Below are 21944 nucleotides of genomic sequence, written 5' to 3' on the forward strand. Positions count from 1 at the left end.
ATTTGACTTCCAAAAAGGCTCTTTTTAAAGCAAATGCTGGTTTATTAGATAATTTTCATTTGTGGGCAAACTGCCTCTTAAACAGCACACTCTTTGCAAAACTGCATTTCCAGCTCACAGTTCCCCAGAGTTTCCACTAGAGGGAACTGTTATAGTTAATTTCAATATTAAATAATTGTGAGCGTTAACTTATCGTCCTGAAAACCGGGGGGGGGGGGGGGGGGGGGGGGGGTCTTTCAGTTTAACTGTTTTTGTCCATTACAGAAGACATAATAAATGGGCTGGGTCTCAGGAACACACCTCGTTCGTCATTTCTTATTTAGGTGATTCGCTTGTTTTCAGTGATATTTAATGCCTAATATTTGAAACACTGGTGGCATTTGGCATATAACAACCAAGAAAATTTCCAAAAATGAACATGAAAGAGTAAATATCAAAAATGTCCAAGATTACAAAATAAATTAATTAATACTTCCTTGATTAAATATTAAGCTTAATGCTTGATTAAATACTGCTGTCGCACTGCTTTTTCAATAAACCTTTATATAAAGGAAGTTTACTATTCTTGATACAGCTTATAAATGTAAATATTATTACAGCAAAACTCTTCTACAAATGATTTAGACTGAACAATGTCATACACACACACACACACTTCATACATCAAGTTACTTTTTGTACAATGCTCAGTCTTTTGCACAACCCACTGTCGTTGTTGCAGTTTTGTATTGCACTGTCTTGTGTCTTTATGGTTCTGTTCTGACTGGTGTTTCACAGTATTGTTTTGTGTATTGTTTTGTTTTTTGCAATGTTTGTGCACTTGCACCTTATGTAGTCCTATGTTGATTGTCCGTTATATATAGCACCATAGTCTTTTACTGTGTACTGTACCACTGCACATGGTTGAAATGACAATACAGGCACTTGACTTGACCTAAAAGAACAAGTTTTTTTCCTTGTTATTCCCAGACTTACCTGGTTAGGAGATTATAAACCAAAGGAATCTTATTACAATATTATTGTAGTATAACTATCGGGTTGCTGTGGATTTAACTTTGATATAAAACGTACAAGAACAGCATCTTCAGGAATACTAAGTGGCAGTACAATTATTTAATAACTACATGATAATAACGTAAATAGAATTAGGCAATAAAAACTAGAACATTACTTTAGATCATTTACGGATCATGCTAGTGAAAATGATGAAAAAAATGGAACCAGCCAATTTATTTAAAAAAAATATTTACTGGTAATTACATGGGTCAAAAACACCGTGTCCCTTTAACAGGAAGGAAATTAAACGGGGGAAGTGAAGCAATAGGGAGCTACTTCCTCGTTACCCCCACAATCACAACATTATTTGTGCGCAATGGGAGAATCTGCATCGTCGGGTGAAGATTTTTAGATCTAACAGTGGGTGCACATCGTTGGGAAGCTCCGGGAAACACGTACGTTTCATTATGCTTCAGCTCAACGACGCAATGGAGCCGGAGAGTCCGGGCGCTGCGGTTCTCCACCCTGCAGAAACCGAGGAGGGGGTCGAGGTTGCCTTCACGCCGCCGGAGGCCGGACGAAGCTTTGGACACGCCGCCTCCGTGGCCTGCTGTCCCCCGTTACAAACGCTGACGCCTTTTCATGTGCATAACCCCACCATGCAAGCGAAAGTGAAGGACTACTTCGTGTTCAGAGTAAGTTGCTGCATCCATTCCAGCTTGCGGTGATAAGCCCGTTTGTTTTTATATGAACCACTCGCACTTATCGTACGCTGCTTAGGTACCTCTAAGTAAACACGACCACCCCCAGCCGTAGGCGTCAGTGCAGGGCAGCATGTTGTGACAATCACAGTAACAGATCACAGGGAGGATGAGGCTCAGATGATTTACGGTTGTGTGATGCTGATCTCAGCCAGGTACCATTGAGCAGGCGGTGAGCGACATCAGGACTGTGGCACTGCCGTCCGAGGATGGAGAGGTGCTTAGTGTCTGGCTGCTGGCTGAGTAAGTATCCCGTCATCATGTTTATTATCAGGCAGGAGGCATAAAAATGAACTCTTGTGTGAACTATTGTTTTCTACAGAATTGATCACTGGAATAACGAAAAGGAGAGACTTGTGCTGATAACTGATAGGTGAGTCAGAATCATACCTCATCTTTAAGTGACTAATATTTAATGAGGCATATCAGGTAGCCAACAACATTGTCTTTACGTTCTCTGCAGGTCCCTGTTGGTGTGCAAGTATGACTTCATTAACCTGCTGTGTCAACAAGTAATCAGGATCTCTCTCAATGCTGTGGACACCATCTCAGTGGGCGAGTTTGAGTTTCCACCCAAATCCCTCAACAAGTATGTCAGAATTTCAGCTTGTCAACAGCCAATTAGTATTTACCCAGAGCACATTAACAAATAAATGTGTAAACATTACAACATTAACCTTTAATATTAGCAAAACAGAATGATGTCTTTTAATTGTTTAAATAGCAATAAATACATACAAAAATTTTTTTTCCAAATTGATGCACACGGAAGTAAAATGTAAAAACTTACAAAATGTCTTTTGTAAACCGTTGTGGTCCATCTCTGTGGTTGTGCTGCAACAATGTCGTCAGCTGTTTGATATTCTAATCTTATTAAAACTGTTGTATTGTCAAACAGAAGAGAAGGCTATGGGATTCGTGTCCAATGGGACAAACGTCCCCAGGCTTCATTCATTAATCGCTGGAACCCCTGGTCAACAGAGATGCCCTACACCACGTTCACAGAGCACCCCATGGCCCATGCTGATGAGAAGGTGGCCTCTCTGTGCCAGGTACAGTCACTTTAATTAAATTAAGCTAAACATGCATTTTTATTATTTCCGATAATAGGCTACTTGACGTTATGAAAACTAAGCAAATAAAGCTTCAAAATGTAAGCTTTTTTCTGTGTTGTGAAACAATGGTGACGGCTGGTGAATGGTTGTTTCAAACAACAAACAGTCACAGTTCAACTGGAAACAATGGACTGATTGCTTGCCTTAAAGACATAATTCAGCCCTCAAGATAAAGACAGTTATTCATACTTTTCAACTTGGTATATCAATAGATATTTTTAAAGCCGTTTGTTTATATTTTACTGGCAAGACAACAGCTGTGCCTTGGGCAATTTCTCATCCAGGCATTGCTACATGCAGTGAATGAAGCCCATTCTACTGCAAAATCTTGAATGTATTCTTTATTCCAGAGCAACCTCAGATACTTAACTCCAGACAGTGACTCCTATTTTAATAAATATATAAATTGTGCACTTTTGAAGTGGCTGTTAATAGGTTCATATTTTTTCCTTCTACCTCCCAAGTTGGACAACTTCAAAATCCAGCTCGTGCAGGCAGTGAAGAGAGCCCATAAGGAGCACCCGATCCCAGGTCGAGCTAACGGTGTGCTGATCCTGGAAAGACCCCTGCTTATTGAAACATATCTAGGCATAATGTCCTTCATTAACAATGAGGCTAAGTTGGGCTACTCCATGACACGCGGCAAGATTGGCTTCTAAATTCAGTCGTTTCTCCAAACTACAACATTTCAACTCATGTGTCTGTGTTAAACTACACTGTCTGAGGGAAGCTGCAGTGTAATGTGTAACATGTGTGTGCGTGTATGCAGAATCCAAGAGATGCCCACACACCTTCCTGAGTCGGTGTAATGGTCAGCCAACTGTACGTAAATGATGCACAGCACTGTAACAACTGTTTACTCATTCATTTTTTTGTGCCCCTAGTCCCCCCCCTTTCTGTCAGAGTTCCACACAAGTGTCACACACACACACGACCTTCAGGAGTGTGTGGCCGTGCTATAAGAGTTGGGAGATAAAAGGCACAGCACGTACTTTATATTGAGCTTCTTGAAGTCTCACGTTTCTGGTTTAACCACTAAATGACAGACTGTCAAATTGAATGTGATATTTAGAACAGTGAAACCGTATCATCGGCCAAGATGAGTTCCACATTTGCTACATGATATGGTTTGTGTTTGCATTATTCGGACCACAGAGCCATAGAGTAGCTTCTTGGAATGGAAAAGCAGCTGATGAACTGAGTAGGATCGCCGTGTCACATAATTATTCAAATAAATTTATGTCGAGATATGGAAGGAAACTAGATAGGAGAGCATAGCATCTGCAAGGCTGTGCCCTAGGCTCAGCTTTGGTACTGATTTGCAGAATGCATGGGCTTGTTCAGTAGTAATGATGAATTACATATCAAAATCCTCTCTCTTGTATTTAACCCGTGTTTTATTTTCAGTGCTTATATTTACCTAAATGATGTCTTTGCTTAGAGCAGGGAGCCACCATTTGCAGAGCTGTATTAGCTACAATAACAAAAATGTTCTTTTTATGTCAGAAATAATATGTGCAATGTGAACATGTAAATCTTTATGTTTGTTCTGTGAGTTGCCATTACGGTGCTGCAATTTGCATTTGTTTTAGACATATATTTGCACTCAGCTGTATTAAACTGTGCAGAGGGCGGGTTGGGTTACAAAGTGGCACAGATGCAGATAAAGCTTTGCATAAGTACATTAACTTCCTAGAATGTGTGCGTTGTGGATATTATTGTCCAGCCAAAGGTTACAGAACATACTTCCATGCATCGCCAATACCAACAGAAAACATCCCAAAATGCCTTTTTTTCCTGGTCTTATTTGTGCATGTTCCCTGCATGTTCAGTCTGCATGACAGATGGGTTTTTTTAAAGAAATATCCCAAGTGAATCTGTAAATACTGATTGTTTTGTTTATATACATTTTTTCCAATGCATTTGACTTAAGCGATCTAAGAATATGAATATACCATTAACAGTTCTCAAGTATTTTATTTAGGGATATTAACTCATTTCTACAAACACGTGAAGGTTTTGTTTTTTGTTTTAGATATCTGTAGCACAATAGCCACTATGGAAAATTAAAAATGCCTCTATGTTTTTGTCAGGGCTGAGGCTTGGGGTGGATATAGCTCTGCTTTACGATTACGTTTGTACTGTCGAAGACTGAAACTACTAGGACTGATTGAAGTTACAGTTCAAGTGGCTTTAGAGCAAGATGATGCCTTGAAGACAAGAAATACTGTCCTGATATATTTAGTACTGCCTGTTGCTGTTTGGATTTCTTACTGACATTTCAGTCTGGTCATAGCGGGTAACGCCTTTTACATGCTATAAGTAATGATGCAGTATTTGCAGGTTAAAGATAATGCAACTTGTGTCATGAAGAACTGCTTTAAAATTACCAACTAAAGAAAACTGTCTCATGTCTTTGCTCATGTCAACAGTGCGACTACATTTCATCAAGATACCTAACTGTAACTCAGCTACTGATTTCAGTAACATGACATATACCGAAAACAAATCATATTGATTAAAGGCTGAACACACTTTTAGAAAACTGGCACCATAAGCAACTATATTTATGACAAAGTTTATTTAGAACAAATATAAAATTTCAAGGTGAAACAGGAAATTCTAACAATAAGTGAAATCTATAGAAAATTGTAAACTTTCACATTCTCACAGTGTTTGCAACTAGTGCTGAGTACATATTTATCAGTAGGAATTACTTTCAATGTTCCAGTAGCCCACACTTTTAAGAGCAGCTGCAGTCCAGCATATGCAAGCTAACATGTTCAGGAGTGTTCTCACTGGCCATTGACTCAGCTTGTGTGTACAGCTAAATAAGACTGAACTATGACCCAGTTATTTTCTTTTTGTGTGCTTTACTTGTCTTCTTCATCAGTTTCCATGTAGCACAAACACAGCTGCTCCTTTCCAAGCAGTATCAAGGAGTTGCCACTGCAATGCCAGTTCAGAGAATGAACTTGAAAACCACCTGGCAGGAATAAAAGCGAGATAACTGTGATGTCAATGCCTTTACACATAAACATGCTCATAGTAAGAAATCAGTATCTAAAAAATACACTTCAACTTTGTGTAATGAGATTTTCAATTTCAGGGACATTTAAAGCAATAAATGTAAAGAAACAACAGACAGAGTAAATTGATTCTATTTTCAATTATAAACAACACAATCTTAAACTAAAGGCAATATGTGACTATGTTGCTGTGAAACTACAGGGTGGGGCATTTATATGTATACATCGTAATAACATGGAAATGGTTGGTGATATTAAAGTCCTGTTTGTGGCACATTAGTATATGTGAGGTGGCAAACTGAGTTTATGGTGTATCCATATAAATGGCCCACCCTGTACTCGTTCATTTACTAACAACTTCTCAATCAAAAGTTGTTATTAAATGAACCTACTATGGATAAACCTCCTTTTTGAAAGTATGACCAAAATAATGTCCATGTCTGTAACAGATGGTATGCCCTCACAGACTCTGATCTATGCATCACTGAATCAGTAAGGGTAGGCAAATAACCTTTGATGAACAACTATGGAAGGTTATCCAAGACGCCCAAAAAAACCTGAGCACATAGAAAAACTGTCCACATACACTTCAGAAAAACTGGTGCAGTTACAATACTTTAAGGTTTCTTGTTTTCATGTAGTTTAGCAAACAAAATGTTTTTTAAAATAGTTTGGTCCACTAAGAGCAGACTGCATTCATTGGTCCTTGTTTTTTCTTAAACTTCTAACCGAGATCCACACTGACTGCTCTTAAGCCCAGTGCAATGAAGTGTAGCTTTTTAACATAAACTAGAACTTCAGCCAGTTCTAATTTTGTTGCTAAAAATTTTGGCAACAACCTTTGACTAAAACTAAAGTTTGATGCTTAAATTATAATTAAAACTAATAATGCTTAAATCAAGACTACGATTTAAACTAAATCAATATTTGCTGATTTCCACTCATTTCAGCCATGCTGTTTTAAACAATTTGAGAATAACAAAGCAAAAGCATGTTTGTTGTCAATCTTAAGTTCTATTTCATGATATCAGTGTTTAATATTCTATTAGTGTAAAAAATAAAATGAATGAATTTAACAGCGACCTTGTGATTACCATGGAGATTAAATAAAACGACAGGATGGTTACTGGAGGTCTGCTCCTTTCCTATATCTGAGAACAATGTAATTAAGCTTTGGACTCCCAACTACGTGAAAGTTCAATTGTTTTAGTACCCAAGGAAATTACCTTCAGTTGGGACCTGAACAGCAACACAGCCTCCTGGAGACCAGAGATAGAGCTTGGTGTTGCCAGTACATAGTGCCAACCGGGGATGGCATGGGTCCCACTGAAAACATCGTACTGCTGATGTCTGCTCCAGCACAGCCTGCAGGCTCATCATCTGCATGTTCCACACCCAAACAACACTCGCCATATTGTCTGCAGTGACAAAAATAGTCATACACATTCAAAACCACTCTCAGCCTAAAGAGCCAATACTAGTATCATAACAAATGTACACAACAAAAGTCAGTCAGTTTTGTACAATATAGGGTCAAAATTATGCACACAAGGTCAAAAATATACATAAAGCAGCACATATTTTGTTAATTGTCCCTTAGCACACTGCACCTTGAACCATCAGCATAATTCTTGTTGAAACTGATGTAATTCAAATCAACTTCCTCTCAGCTGAGGATGAAAGCGGTTTCTTTTTAAAACCTCTGCAAGTGGAGTTACAAAATACAGTTACAGACACAGTTAAAGTTGTTTGAACTGATGATGCAGGAATCTGCAGTTGTTTAGAAATGGCTCCAGGACACATTACACACTTGTGTAATTCAGTTTCTCAGTTCTGAACTATACTTTTGCCTTTGACAAGTTAAGAGGCTTTTTGGGCCTTTCACCACCACATATTTAAGAATCTAAGTGGGTGCAGATTATGTTGTGCAATCTTTTAGGTCAAGAAAAAGAGCTGTTCACAGAAATGTTTCAAAGGTCAGTATTAATAAAACATTCCTGTCAACAATTAGTGCAACAAGAAAGTTCAATAAAAAAGGTAAAAGAAAAAAAATCTCACCATTTTTGGTGGCTAGATAGTGATTGTTTGAGCTGAATGCCAAAACAGAGACCCCAATTTTGGGGTTGGCTCGGTCTGGGTCTGGTTTGACCACAGGAACTTGGACTGGCAATGAGCATATCTCATCTAGATGAGGCAACAACAAAGAATTTATAATGAGACAAAACTGGTTACTTGACCTTGGTAATTTTAGACAAATATCACTTTAAAAATGAATACTGCTTACGTACATTTACTCTGGGTGTTGAAGAGTGTGCTGCCAGTAGTGATGTTGTGCAGAGACATTTCGTCAGTGCCAACAGCTGGCCTTCTCTCCACTTCTTTATACACAGTCTAAAACCACAAGGAGTAATTAACTGGCAATCAAACAATGTCTTCCAGGCCCATCAAAAACGCTCAATACTCACAGCTTTTGTGCTTTCCACTGTTGCAGGGTGCTGAAACTGTGCGATTTTTTTCCATGTGATATGATTGATGATGCGCACCTGACATAAAGATAAAAGTATCTTAATTTCACTGATACTAAAAATTGCACACAACACATTCTGCTCAAAATAAAAATGAACCTGAAACTATACTAAAACTTTTATTTAAGAGAGAATGAAAAAAGTTGTGAAGCTTTTTACGACTTTAGGAGGAACTGCATGAAATTTGTGAAAAGGAAGACCTCATCTAAAAAAACAAACAAAAACCAAAAACAGGCAATCATCAGGAAAGAAGCACAATTTTTTAACATCATCCATACTTTTTCATCATAGCTGCCAATTGCAAGGAACTGGCTACTGGGGCTCCAGGACACAGACTTGACACCCAGCGACCATTCATAGGCACTGTAGGTTGACAGCAACCGGCCATCCAAAGAGTAGAGCAACACCTTATACTGTGTAGAGGATACATACACATGAAACAGTATTAATAATAATGCTAATAATAAGCACTTAAGTACAGTGGTTAAGACAACCTTTAGTAGACAGATGTTGCAGACAGATGTCAGTGTGCTTCATTTTAAAATTTTATGACTTTTTAAACAGTGTAATTACATTTTGCAGTATTCCTGTTTCCAATATTATGAGACTCTTGTGAGGTGATCAACATAAATTTGTCCTATCCTGCATAAGTGTTTACTTAAAGAACACTTGTACCTATGTATAGTACCCCAACCATGCCTCAAAATTTAAACTGCAGATAATGTTGTTTTATAATTTAAAGCTGACTCTTTGATTACGGTCTTCCTAAACTGGAGTTTTTAAACTATTCACTTGCCATTCTTGCCAGGGTACACTTTACTGAGTGATTCACTGATGACAGGCTCATGTTTAACTGAGATAGGTAATTTGACATTACAGTGATGGATCTCTAGTGTATTAGGTTAACTAACTTCTAGACAACTGTCCCATACTGCCAGCACACAGCCATTTGGAGACCACTCCAATCCTGCCAGGTCCTGTGTCTCAGTCTCAAAATGCTGTAATAAAAAAGTGACATTAAATGAAGTTAATTAAGACATTCATTAAAAAAAAATGTGAATATTTTAAACTTAATTTTTCCTCATATCTAGCACAATATAAAAAGATAAAAGGAAACAAAATACAAAATAAAAGCTAGTTTTAGCTGTTCCCAGAAACACTGTGTTGGGTGTCCAAGGTTCATAAGTGCACACAAATACCACTCTGTCTGATCTGGTTGAAACGGAGATAAAAGAGAAATCTTGGTAACTGACTCTTAGTGCTCCTGGCTCCTTTCATCAGGGCACATTATAGGCCCTGTTAAAAATTATGACCCAGTGACTTGACAGCTTTGCCTTGTTGTAGTCTTGCTGTTTAAGTTGTATTAAACTGGATGATCTCAGACATCTACTTAAAAACAAAGCAGCTATTCAAGTAAGACGTGAATGCTAATGACTTTAATTAATACTAGAATCTATTCGCCTTTTATGGGATGAGCATTTGCTGCATTACAAACATGTGCCACCTGCTGCTAGAAAAAGCATAAAGGCAAGTGCCTCTCAGCTATTTGTCCCTTACAGCACATACTGTTTTTAGAACTTTTGGACTAAAATTAAAGCACATCAGATATAAAGTAGTTCCCCAGCAGAGCCTGCAGAGAATGATTTCACATCCCATGTTTTGGAGGGAAAAGGGGAAAAATGAAAAAGCAGTAGACCCACACAATGAGATCAAATCAAACTGGTATGAACAAATTACACAAATACCATAGATTCAATTCTACGTGTTTTAAATATAATGTAGCAGCAAATTTCATGTAACAATAAAGATAGTCATAATGTATGGCTAACAAGTCTATATCTTTTTGGGAATTGAAATTAAGGTCCCTTTCACTGTAGTTTACATGTCTTACTCAATTGATGAGTACATTAAAATGGCCTTACAAAAAAAAATCTTATGCAGCTGTAGCTCTACTTACCCTGAGTAAATGCCAGTCGTCACACACGAATATACTAACAAAGTCTTTGCAGTCACGACGTTCAGCCAAGGCCATATAGGACCCATCTCTGCTGAAATCTATACCTGTGGGTATACAAATGGTTTCTATGGAAGATCAAGAGGGAATTTGAACAAATTCCAAAGAACAAAAAGTGAGGAAAACAACTCTAAAATGCCACTTTATTTTCCAAAAAAAACCTGCTCACTGGTAAAATAATAATAATAATAATAATGATAATAATAGTAAAAGGGACAGTATTAAAAATCTGAGCATCAATGACACATAAAATAATCACTTTTTCTTCACAATTTTTTAAAGAGGATATTTAGTCATAGTAACAGAATAACAGAAAGAATTTCAAAATAATTTAATCTTTCTTTAAAACATGTCTATGTAACAGCTTGGAAAAAAGACAACTGTCCATTCTGATCACATAATACATGGCTTAATCTATTTTTCATTATCTAATTCTTTGGCACCATAAAGTCTGGTATGCAACCATCATGGCGATATTATTTATATGACAGCTCTGAAGATACACAGGTTGCAAAAGGGCATGGTATTACATGTGGAAAATGGGGAGAGTCAGACACAATCATTTTTCCACTAGTTGTTGACAGGCCTGTTATGAAGAGCATGCCCCATTTACTGAAGAGAGGCACAGCTGTCAGCATAGAGGACCATAGTTTGGACCCATATCCTTGGGTAGAGCCACAAGGTAAAGAACGGCATGTGATTCATGGGGAATGCCAAGGCATTTAGACTGCTGGCCATGTCCTCAGGTACACTCGTAGTAGACATACATTCATATCATATCAATTTCATACTCACCTTTCTGACATGCTTTGGGATACTTGATGTAAGATACAGCTTTAGTGCACAGTGACCAGACGGTGATTCTCAACTGTAACCAAATCAGAGAAAACAAAGAAAAGGCAACCATATATTATCTTCCAAGTTAAATGATGGAAAAGATCATTCTACCAGACAATTAACTCATTCACTGCCAGCCATTGGCAGTGAATGAGTTAAACCCATTGACTCATTCACTGCAATTGACGGCTATAGACATCAATGGCAGTGAATGAGTTAAAAGAGTGTAAACACATCCATCCCTTTAACTGCAATGACACATTCACACTATTCGACCACTGGTCTTCAATAAGAAAATTTAATTATAAGTTATTTGGTAAGTGTTACATCCATATGGCAAGTGGCTGTCAATAGACACCAATATGAGGTCAGTCAACCAGAACACATTTCTATATGTAAAGATCAGCTATGCAAATCCAGACTGCATTTCCCACCATGCACTTTAACAGCTGTGGAAAGACTGTCTTATGTCTTTGAAGGGGCAAAATCTCTGTGAGAGTCAATCTATCTATCATTAGACGATGGCCTGGAAAGGCCAAGTGTGTGGAGTGTTGTCAATCAGTGTGCTTCCCCAGGGAATGAATACACATGTTTAAGACCTGTAGCCACTGAAAGGGACCAAAAGAATTAAGTTTAAATTAAGACCTGTTTAAATTAAGTTTAAACCTGTTTGTTTTAAGTTAAAGTGTAAGTTTAAATTAAAGTTTTAAGTTAAGTTTAAACCTGTTTAAATTAAGACTTGAGCACATAAAATTAACAGATACAAAACAACATCTCAACACATAGCAGGAATAGGACCAGTCAATTTAGTAGCCAAGATGTAATGTCAGACATGTTTGCCACAAGTGTGACAAATTGACAGCAAGTTGTGCGCATTGCCACAAATGAGAAGCAGCTAACTGACCACAAGTCGGCATAACAAAGAGAACACGTGTTAATTCTAAGTTTTGACAGCAGTCACTTAAATACCCAGCGGCCTCACTTCAGCCAGACTCATGCCAACAAAGCAAGTGGCCAAACATGACAGATATGCTGATCTAAGGAGTATGACAAGCGGTATCTTGACCTTCAAATAAGGAGCACCAGAAGACTCTTGAGACACTGTTACAGAATACGTGGTTTGTACTGCCTATGTGTATGTGTTAAGCTGTTCAGAGATTGATTGATGAAGTTAGATTCAGCAGCAAAACTCAACCTTGTTGCCAATTTTCCCCCATTGTTCACTATAATACAATTGCAACATTACCATTCCAACAACAAATTTCTAAAACTTCCAGATGCTAGAAAAACAAGTTTTGTGATATCTCATCGACGCAAATTTTCTGGGCTGAGCAGATGAATCACTTTTTATGTTTTGTCTCCAGTTTTGTGCAAAGGAATATTATTTTTGAATCCTCAATTAAGACTTAAAAATAATTTTTTCAGTCTTAATTTTTAAGACTGGTCAATGTAAATTTTTTAATACAATTTTTTTGTAATTGTAGTATTACATCTGTTTAAATAGTAATGGCAAAAAGCATGCTGAACAAAAATGTGAATAATAATTTGAACACAGAACAGTTAAAAAGGCAAGGGCTTTTTTGTATAATTTAAGGTTATTGAAGAAAAGCATTTTTTATCCTTGGAATAAATGGTTTCATTTGAGTCTAATATGAGTAGAAGTAACAGTAATAATACATTATTCTTCAAATAACACTTTATTTTTGGCAGTAAAAAATAATGTAATTGCCATTTAAGAATGGGCAGAGTTAAAACTACTGAAGTGACGAGGCTTTCATCAGTGTACAGACAGATATTTGAAACGGTCCAAGTCTGTCACCTGACTGGACTGAAGTGTTGACCTGCGTGTTTGGTCCAGACATCCAGCTGTGTAGGCTCTGTAATAACACCGCACTGCACGCTTCCTGGACATCCCCTCAGACATGGTGCCATGACAACTAATACCAACAGCACTCAAACACAAACAGACTTACACTTCTTAAATACCCTGAATCCACCACATAAGGGGCGCTGGGAGATCAAGACCCAAAGGCAATGTAACTTTAAACCTGGTGGAGGAAGGTTAGCATGAGGAAAATAGGTGAGAAATGCTTTTCCGTGTAGAGTGAGACTCTATCTAAAGGGGTAAAACTACCCCTTTAGATAAAGTATCCTCACCAAAGGTAAGCAGAAACGTAGGACTACGGTCTGGGGGCAGGAGTGGTGTTAAAGACAAAACTCTCCTAAAAAAGCTGCTGTTTATTTATCAGAGAAAATTGTTACGAAAAGCCCTTGGAGACTATACTAGAAGGTGGAGCAAATAATAATCATGACAAGTCAATATTCTTAAAATGATGTCATCAATTATTGGGGTTAATTTATACCACTAAATACATGTAATATGTGATATAAGGTATTCTTAAAAAAATAAAATCTAATTACAATTTGGGGACCTTCCCATCAGGAAAACCTGTGGGCAATATGATAACTGCAAGAATGTAAATACTACAGTTACTGACAGCAATCTGGAATAAAACGTACCCATCAGCCATTCTTGTTGCGCGCCTAAGCGAGTGTGAGAGAATGGTCGAGTGTATTTGATGCCATATAGGCCTATCTGTCAGCAGAGGATTAGCTTGTAGGCATTCCACGTAGAAAGCCATCTCAAACCAATATAGCCTATTTCTCCTGTTACAGCCTTATGATGCTACCAAGGAACAGGAGCCTTTCACAGCCCACATAGGGTATGGAAGAGCTATTGTCCCCTGCTGCAGTGCTTAGGCTCCCTAAATTTACAGTTCGGTCCGGTAGCATTGTTGGCAGCCACATTGCTGCCAACAATGCTACACGTTAGCAAGGCTACAGCTGTACTAGTAAAGAATTCTAAGGCTAATCTGATCCCAACAATGTAAAAACCATTAGACAAGTCAAGCTCAGCAATGTCCTTGGCTGGACTTTTTCGACCCTCAGTTAGTAAAGCAGGATTAATGTGGATGTGCGAGTGGCATTTTGTGAGGTCCTAAGATAAATGAATGGAATTCAAACAGGAGACCAGTTGCGTGAAGTCTCACAATACATAGGCTAAGTTTCAGCAATGTGACTTTTTATTACATCTATGACAAATGTTTTAAAAATCTGGGCAAAAACAAAGTAGCTGGCTTTAAGGTGCTTCATTTCACAACATTTAAAGTAGTGGTTACTGGTTCTGACTTCTACAGCTTTTGTTAACACTAGATAGAATATATAATCATTTTGGTACAGCCACAATGACAGTTGTGACCTAGAAATTTGAAAGATCTTTTGCTTAAAAAACAAAACAAAAGAAAAAAACAACTGAGACAGCCAGACAAACACAGACAGCAGATTTATTGATACATAGACAGACAAACACATACACAGAGGCATGATCCACACCACAGGCAGCTGTCCCTAAACAAGTTAATATAGCAGGCTGTTTATGAGTGGGTTGAAATTTAAGCCTGACACGAACACCCGCCTGGCACAGCCTTAATGAAATCTTGGGCTGGGGTGAAGGTAAGTTCAGTGGGCTCTCTGGAAATGCCACAACAAGTTCCTAGTTTTTCTTTGTTGATTAAATTGGTTTTGAAACCTGCACCACAAAAGGCTGCTCAGTAAGCAGCAAGTAAAACTACTTACATCTAGCCAGTTATGAGAGAGATGAGTAACTACAGGTTTTTGACTCCATAACAGCAAAGATTAAATGCTTGTACTAATATAAACATGTTTTGACAAAAACCTAGAGTTTTTGACAACGACTAAACCAAAGTGTTACTTCAGCAGAAAGTTTGCACAACAACCATATTGAGCAGCAGCTTCACCTGTCAAAGACAGACACAGCAGCTGCAATTGTTCACACAACAGTGGCACTCCATGCTGTCTGACATTGGCCTTTTAAATTGAGTAATGACCATTAAACGTAGCACATAAAGTATCATATCACATCTCCTTTTCACAGTACATGCAGAATATTTTCCTCAAGTGCCAGTGTATTATAATTGCTCTGACATCTGTTTGTCTTGGAGCTTGTCTGTTTTTTGGGGCTCATTTCTGAGAGTTGTTTACCAGAACTACTTGGTTTGATTTGGTTTGAACAAAACATTAATTTATAGATACACCGTTCTCAGACTGAACTTACATTTTCACTCTTCTTCATAGAAAGATAAAATAATCTGCACTGGTTAGACCTTTCAGCCTTAGTAGCTCTACAACACAAACTGAAACACCAATGGCACAAAGCCACCATATGACCATAATAGGTATGGTATTAGGAGCAACTTGGGGTTCCTTGGCCAAGGACGTTTCAACATAAAGAGGGATAGGGACTGACATGGGAAACCTCATCTACTACCTGATCCCAGTGACAATATCAGTATAGCACAACATATTCCAACAAACTCACAAAAACAGCCTTCAAAATAAAGGAAAATGAGCTCTACAAAAAAAATTCCATATAACACTGATTTCAGGCTAAAACTAGGGCGGCACAATTAATTATTAGAAAATCGCGATCTCACTTCATACTTATGTGCGATCTCATTTCGAAATGACAAGGATTTAAAAAAAAAAAAAAAAAAATGATGATGATTGTACCGCATTTTGATCCAGGACATAAGTTGCATGAAAACAAGCGCTCACTCTTCCTGCTCAACAAATGACAAGGGCGGAGGCTTATACCAAGTGATACAGAAGTCAGCTGGCAGGGAAAAAACAACAGAGAGCACGTGAGAGATGACGAAGCTGTAAAGGCCAAGAAAGTGACGGGAATCCATCCTACCTGAAAAAACATCTTACCCAATGTTTCTGCGCAGACGCGGCACATGCGCACAACACCAACGCCGAATTAACTTCTTTTTCTCTCACCCATCCGGAATACTTCTTAAGGTTATGGTTATGGTTAGGGCTATGGTCAAGGGTAGGGTTAGGTTTAGTCGCAAGTCACCATCAAATTATGATACAGGTAGGACGTTTTGTCAGAGTAGGATGGTTTCTCAAAACACCGTCCCGCAACTATTTTAAAAATGTTGCACTACCTGCTCTATACACGCAGTGTCGAGCAACGGTGGAGACGGAATTACAAGCAGTACAACATTTTGAGGCAACGACAAAATGTGACACATTTGTTTTTATGTTTATTTATTGTTTTTATGTTCAGTCTCAACTGTTACAAAGTTGATGTGCAGTTAATAAGTGCAATAAATATTTATATTGGAGAAGAAAATCGTGAGAGAATCGTGATCTCAATTCTAAGCAGAAAAATCGTGATTCTCATTTTATGCAAAATTGTGCAGCCCTAGCTAAAACTACAAAAATTCTTTCTATTCTAGCATAATTTGCTTTTTTCTTTTATAGTTTTTCGTTTTGACTGTGATTTGAACCAAAACTGCACTTTGCTATACCACAAAAGGTGCAAAGCATAACAAGTTAATATTAACTATGTAGTACATGTAATTAATGAAAACAATAAATTTTTTTGTCCTAATGATGGATACAACGTTTTTCCTCTTTTCTCCTTTAGTTGCTTTTAAGGTTTTTTAGAACCTGTTTGCAGCACTTGGATATTGGACGAAAAGGTGATTAAAAGGTAAATAAAAGTAATGACATCAGTTTAATTTTCTAATAGCCACATATAAGTTAATTAAAAAAACAAACGTATAGTTAAGAAATGAAAGAAAGAACTGACATTTTGTTAGAGAAACTATAATTAAGTATCAAGAATCAAGAATCACCACAGCAAGGCACTGACAGCAAGCAATTAAAATGAGGTTATGTGGAATGTGTTCACAATTCAACGTAGAAACATAAGAAAAATGAGTACAGTTTATATTAACCATTCAAAACTGCCCACACACATGCTCAAATGCAAGATTACTGCACTAAGATTGTCTATTCACTAAGCTGAACACAAATTGCCATAGATCTTTAGGGAAAGAAAGAGCATTTCTTTCAAATTCTTTTCCTTTTTAAACTTTATTTATTAATAAAATTCTGACTAAAACAAAGCAGACATACCACAGACACTTGCACTCTACTCCAGACAAGACAGAGTTGTGTATTAGACCACAACACCTGTTAAATGATTCCTGGAATCTGGTTCAGTGTTACAGACATGGCCTGCCGTCGTATTCCACAAGCCCCAAGGGTAGCTGCTATAACAGCACCCCTTACAACATATGCTTACTATGGAGAGAATATAAAAGAGGAATTTGGAGGCACAGGCAATTTATTTGGTTTGTATTTAGTTTTATATACTTGCGCAATCTCAAAATCTCCTCAGCTGGAATTTGGTGGGTGCATGTACATACTGCATGATACCTCAAATTTCAAATATTTTAAGTAATGATATAAAACATAAAAAGATGCGATCTTAAAGACTTTTGTCTGTACTTTCTCCGTAGACAAACAAGCTATTTCTGGTATCAAATATGTACTCCTGTTTTGCAAGGTCATTACTGCGGAGTGAAGGAATGTTCACAAGTCACGACTACTGATGATTTTAAAAAGAGAACAAAATCTAATTTCCACATACTATGTATTCTTGGATCTGATGTTTAGAGCATACTACTATCAGCTACAAGTGAACAATAACTAACAGTCAAATAGTCATCAAGGATGGAAATCATTATAAAGCGCCTTGAGGCAACTGTTGATGTGATTTGAACTGTCCATGTGATTTGGCACTGTACAAATAAAATGAAATTGAATTTAAATAAAATGAAATGAGCATTTTGGCTCTTGTCTTATAAAACATATTTCTGCTTGGCTTTTTATTTGGGCAGTAAAAATAACAGCCATATAAATTATTAATGTTATTTATTTAACCTGCTCCTGGTTAGTGTATGGCGTTTCTGATCTGGTTGGTTTTAATCCATCAGTGTTGGTAAGCCTACAGTTACTGTATTTTTATGACCAATAAAACATCATTAAATAGACTTGATGCCAAACAAAATACCAGACCTCCATCGGAAGGGCATATACACATTGCACTGGTGTTCCAGAGGTACTAGAAGCCCATGTATGACAGGACGCTAACAGGAGGGCAGCTATGAAATCAGGCTGAATACATGTAGCAGGTGGGGGGTGTAGGGGCCAGTCAAGAAAGGCTCTGGTGTCTGGCTATTTTCAGGTCCCCCGTTCCTTGCAGGCCAGCAACAGTTGATACCAGACAAGCATAAAACACATTTCCATGTGCATCAATGCACATACACACACACGCAGAAACCAACTTCACACTTACATGGAACTCGGTGGTGTTGAGAATGTGACGTCCATCTGGACTCCAGCGTGAGGAGACTAGTCCTATTGAACCCTCATCAATCTTGCAGTGCCAGTCCGGCTGTTCAAGAGACCACACCTGAGAAAAAAAACGTCAGAAGGAAGACAGAGTGCGACACCAGGACAGCAAACGGCAATTACTCAAGACATCCTTTACACACATCCTCTAACTTTCTCAGTTTGATTTCAAACAGTAAGAACACATCAGACACAATGAAAGACTGGCACTGGATACCCTTTCAAAGGTAAGCAACTTGAGCTACGATGTGCATGAAACTGACATCACTTCAGTAACAATAATTACTGCAATTCTGTCACTTTGAACACTTTTTGATCATCCTAAAATAAAGAAGTTAAAGCACAATAAAAAATAAACAGCATGGTTCTAGATCATCCAATGACAGAAGTAATGAATATTAAAATTTATTGTACCTATTTGAATGCTAAATAGTGAGTTTCACTGAAAGCAATCTCAGACTACTTCATCTAATGTGGAGTCTACTGTGTCCTTAAAGTAACAGCAATAAGAATGTATGTATAAAAAAGTTAATTAGTATACATTTTTAAGACTAAAAGAAGGATGTACATGTGATTGAGACTTCAAACAGGACATGTCTAAAGCCTCCAAAAATTTAAAGTACAATATAAAATCTCAAAAAATTACAACTGAAGATACGGAGTATTTGTTTTGAGGAAGTATTTCTGTATGTCACTTCTAAATTTAGGGAATGTAGCATAACTGGTCTATTGGTAGTTTGATTAAATAGAGCCTGTCCAACTAAAATCCACATAAATCACTTTAGTATTCAGTTTCTATCAATCCCCCCAAAAAACCCAACATTATTTAAAAGAGTTTGTAATTATTTGTATAATCGTGAACAGTGTTCAACTAGTAGACTGACCACCTTCATTCACACCACATAAATGGTCAGATAGCCACATTACTTTTCTCTCAACCTACCTGTACTAGTCCTCTCTTGTACATAGCACACAGAATAAAGAGAGAATCAGAGGACCACTCCATATGAGATATTTGGTCAAGGCAGGTATACAGGTGCATAATCTGCAAGGTGCTCACATCTCGCACCACTAACCTGTACTGCACACATGTAGCCTGAGGAGTAAAGCCAAAGACAACAATCAGCAAGGAAATTACCCATTTCCATCTTATCCATATGGAAATGGTAACATAAAATGGGAATGAAAAAGATTTCTTTCTACTGAAAACAATTAAAATACTACAAAAATACATATTGCATTACTCAAACACTTACCAAATACTTTCCATCTGGGGAAACTTTACAAAGCTGATTGGACTGCTTGAAGACCTCAGAGAAATTCATCTTACAGTGACAATTGTTGTGTCATCTATGAAGCACAATTTCCAACTGAAATTAAATTGATTAAGACATTAAATCTTTTACGGTAAAGGACAAAGGTTGGTTAAAGATAAATCAGAGCTGTAATATTTTCAGCTAATATTATTTTATTATTATTCACACTTCTGGAAATACGTTTCCAAAAATACTTGTGTCTATTTTTCTTACACTACATTTTCCATAACATTATTTACTGTAGTTATAGTTTATTATGTTTTTATGTCATTTCGATGTTGCAAACTGTGCATTGTGAACATAACAGCTCAATAGGGGACACGGGTTAGAAATTAGCAATAAACTCTATGTGCAGCGCATCAGTTTCATACTCCGCACTGGGAACATGTTAAACGTCATTGTCCTTTTCAAATACATAAATTTTAACTAAAACAACTGCAAAAGATTTGCAATTTATACGTAGTTTGCAGGTATTAACACGTGATGGCGCTAAAGGTCCAAGAAAATGACTAAGCCTCAGAAAATAGGCATGCAGAAAATACACAAAAAACTGTTTCGTACAGGAAAATAACTCGACTTATATGGCAACTACTTAGCTACATAAAACGGACTTAATCCTTTCCCAAATTGAGCATCATCACAAACAAAGCAATTTTCGTAGCTATCTTGGTTTAGCTAACTCTTAAGAAAGACCTGGAGGAAACTAATTCGTCGAGCAAAGCATGTCTGAAAGATGTGTTTCACTGCGATTTTTGTCATTGGTATCAAATTATTTAACCAGTGGATAAGAACTGACCACTACATGCTAAAGGTAAAGTTAGCTTTTTAACTAGCTGTCACCAATGACTGAGCTCGCTCGAGGCTAGCATGTAATGCTACTAGCAACGAAAAGCTCTATGATAGCTTTCGACCGAACATCACCGTTTAATGCAAACACTTACTTCTAGCTTTACTTGAGTTGTTTTTGTCACTTAAAAGATTAACGTAAAAAGTTCAAGAAAGACTTCAGAAAAGTTTTTTCTCCACATGACTGCCTTCTGGTGCATACGCTGTTGATTCGACTGCTGCTGGTTTGTTTGGACGAATACATGACGACATACTGGTGTTGTCCAATGAGCGTTTGCTATTAGAGTTTTCTTGCCTTCTGGGAAATGTAGTTCATAAGTGTGTTTTGCCTTGTTTCCTACTGCTCGTGAGTGTGTGTTTCTGTACCAAATCAATACAAACCTATAAGCATCATATTATCATCACAGGGTTATGGGCTTTTAATCGTGTAGTGTAATTTAGAATATGATACATTGTTTTTCATTTCGCTCATTGCCTTAAGTTCTTCCCCATCATGTTTCTTTCGTTCTTAATTGTATCCTACAGTTGTATATATATATACTTGAATGTATAAGCAAGGGCAGCCTAACACATTTATATATATACTTGAATGTATAAGTAAAAGGAAGCCTAACGCATTTTTATTATCCCCCAGCATCATCTCCTGGTTGAGCCAAAGCTTTCCCGCTTATATGCGGCTAAACCGCGCTACCGCCTCCCTGCTCTCCCAGTGCAAAAAACGCTTCACCTCCTCCTCGGTCACCCTCAGCAAAGATCACACTTCTCTGGAGAGCATGCAAATCAGTTTTCCTCTTGAATCCGGTTAATATTGCTTCTCAGAAAAGTCAATCAACTTCAGTCATTGTTATCAACCTGAGTCAATCGATTTTTTCCATTTTTTTCCCTTGTTGCTATTTTTTATGGAGGGTCACTCTCTCGGCACGTTCGATAATAAACAGACAGCTCCTGGACGCAACATATTTCCTGGGTGTTTGGATTGGAATAAGAATAACCTTCAGGTAGGCTCACGTCTATTAATGTTTAATGAGCTATATGTTACAAATGGTGGTCTGGATTTTACTTATGAGCATTTTTTCCTCCCAAAATGTGACAATTAGGCTGAGTTTTAAACGAAGCTTATTCACAAGACGTATTGAGAAATGTCAAAGGATGGGTAAGAGTGAAATGTAAAAAATAAAGTAAAATTTACTGTCTACATTAAAATCCTTTTAGTAA

The 21944-nt window shown here is 37.5% G+C and overlaps 2 protein-coding genes across 3 annotated transcripts; one reads left to right on the top strand and one right to left on the bottom strand.

Moving 5' to 3' along the window:
* The first annotated feature begins 1289 nt into the window (after positions 1 to 1289).
* tprg1l (tumor protein p63 regulated 1-like) lies at positions 1290 to 5842 on the top strand. Its single transcript, XM_085443983.1, has 6 exons — positions 1290 to 1691; positions 1909 to 2000; positions 2080 to 2130; positions 2221 to 2346; positions 2656 to 2809; positions 3337 to 5842. Exons 1-6 carry the CDS (start codon positions 1464 to 1466, stop codon positions 3529 to 3531), a joined length of 846 nt encoding a protein of 281 aa, XP_085300109.1. The 5' UTR covers positions 1290 to 1463; the 3' UTR covers positions 3532 to 5842.
* On the bottom strand, positions 4971 to 21002 carry wrap73 (WD repeat containing, antisense to TP73). 2 transcript variants are annotated; one of them, XM_085443982.1, is made up of 13 exons: positions 20825 to 21002; positions 19824 to 19917; positions 19511 to 19663; positions 18512 to 18628; positions 11236 to 11308; positions 10384 to 10487; positions 9338 to 9424; positions 8705 to 8839; positions 8367 to 8444; positions 8190 to 8292; positions 7960 to 8085; positions 7128 to 7319; positions 4971 to 5858 (listed from the first exon to the last, which is right to left on the bottom strand). In XM_085443982.1, the coding sequence occupies exons 2-13, from the start codon at positions 19890 to 19892 to the stop codon at positions 5746 to 5748; spliced, it is 1350 nt and encodes a 449-aa protein (XP_085300108.1). In that variant the 5' UTR covers positions 19893 to 19917; positions 20825 to 21002; the 3' UTR covers positions 4971 to 5745. The 2 variants fall into 2 exon arrangements, with proteins under 2 accessions (XP_085300108.1, XP_085300106.1); XM_085443980.1 differs by having other exon boundaries at positions 19824 to 19937.
* Positions 21003 to 21944: the final 942 nt, after the last annotated feature.

This window comes from Copadichromis virginalis, linkage group LG20, assembly GCF_057382275.1.
Source record: "Copadichromis virginalis isolate Kocher_CV1m ecotype Utaka linkage group LG20, C_Virginalis_male_GT1.1, whole genome shotgun sequence".
NCBI lineage: Eukaryota > Metazoa > Chordata > Actinopteri > Cichliformes > Cichlidae > Copadichromis > Copadichromis virginalis.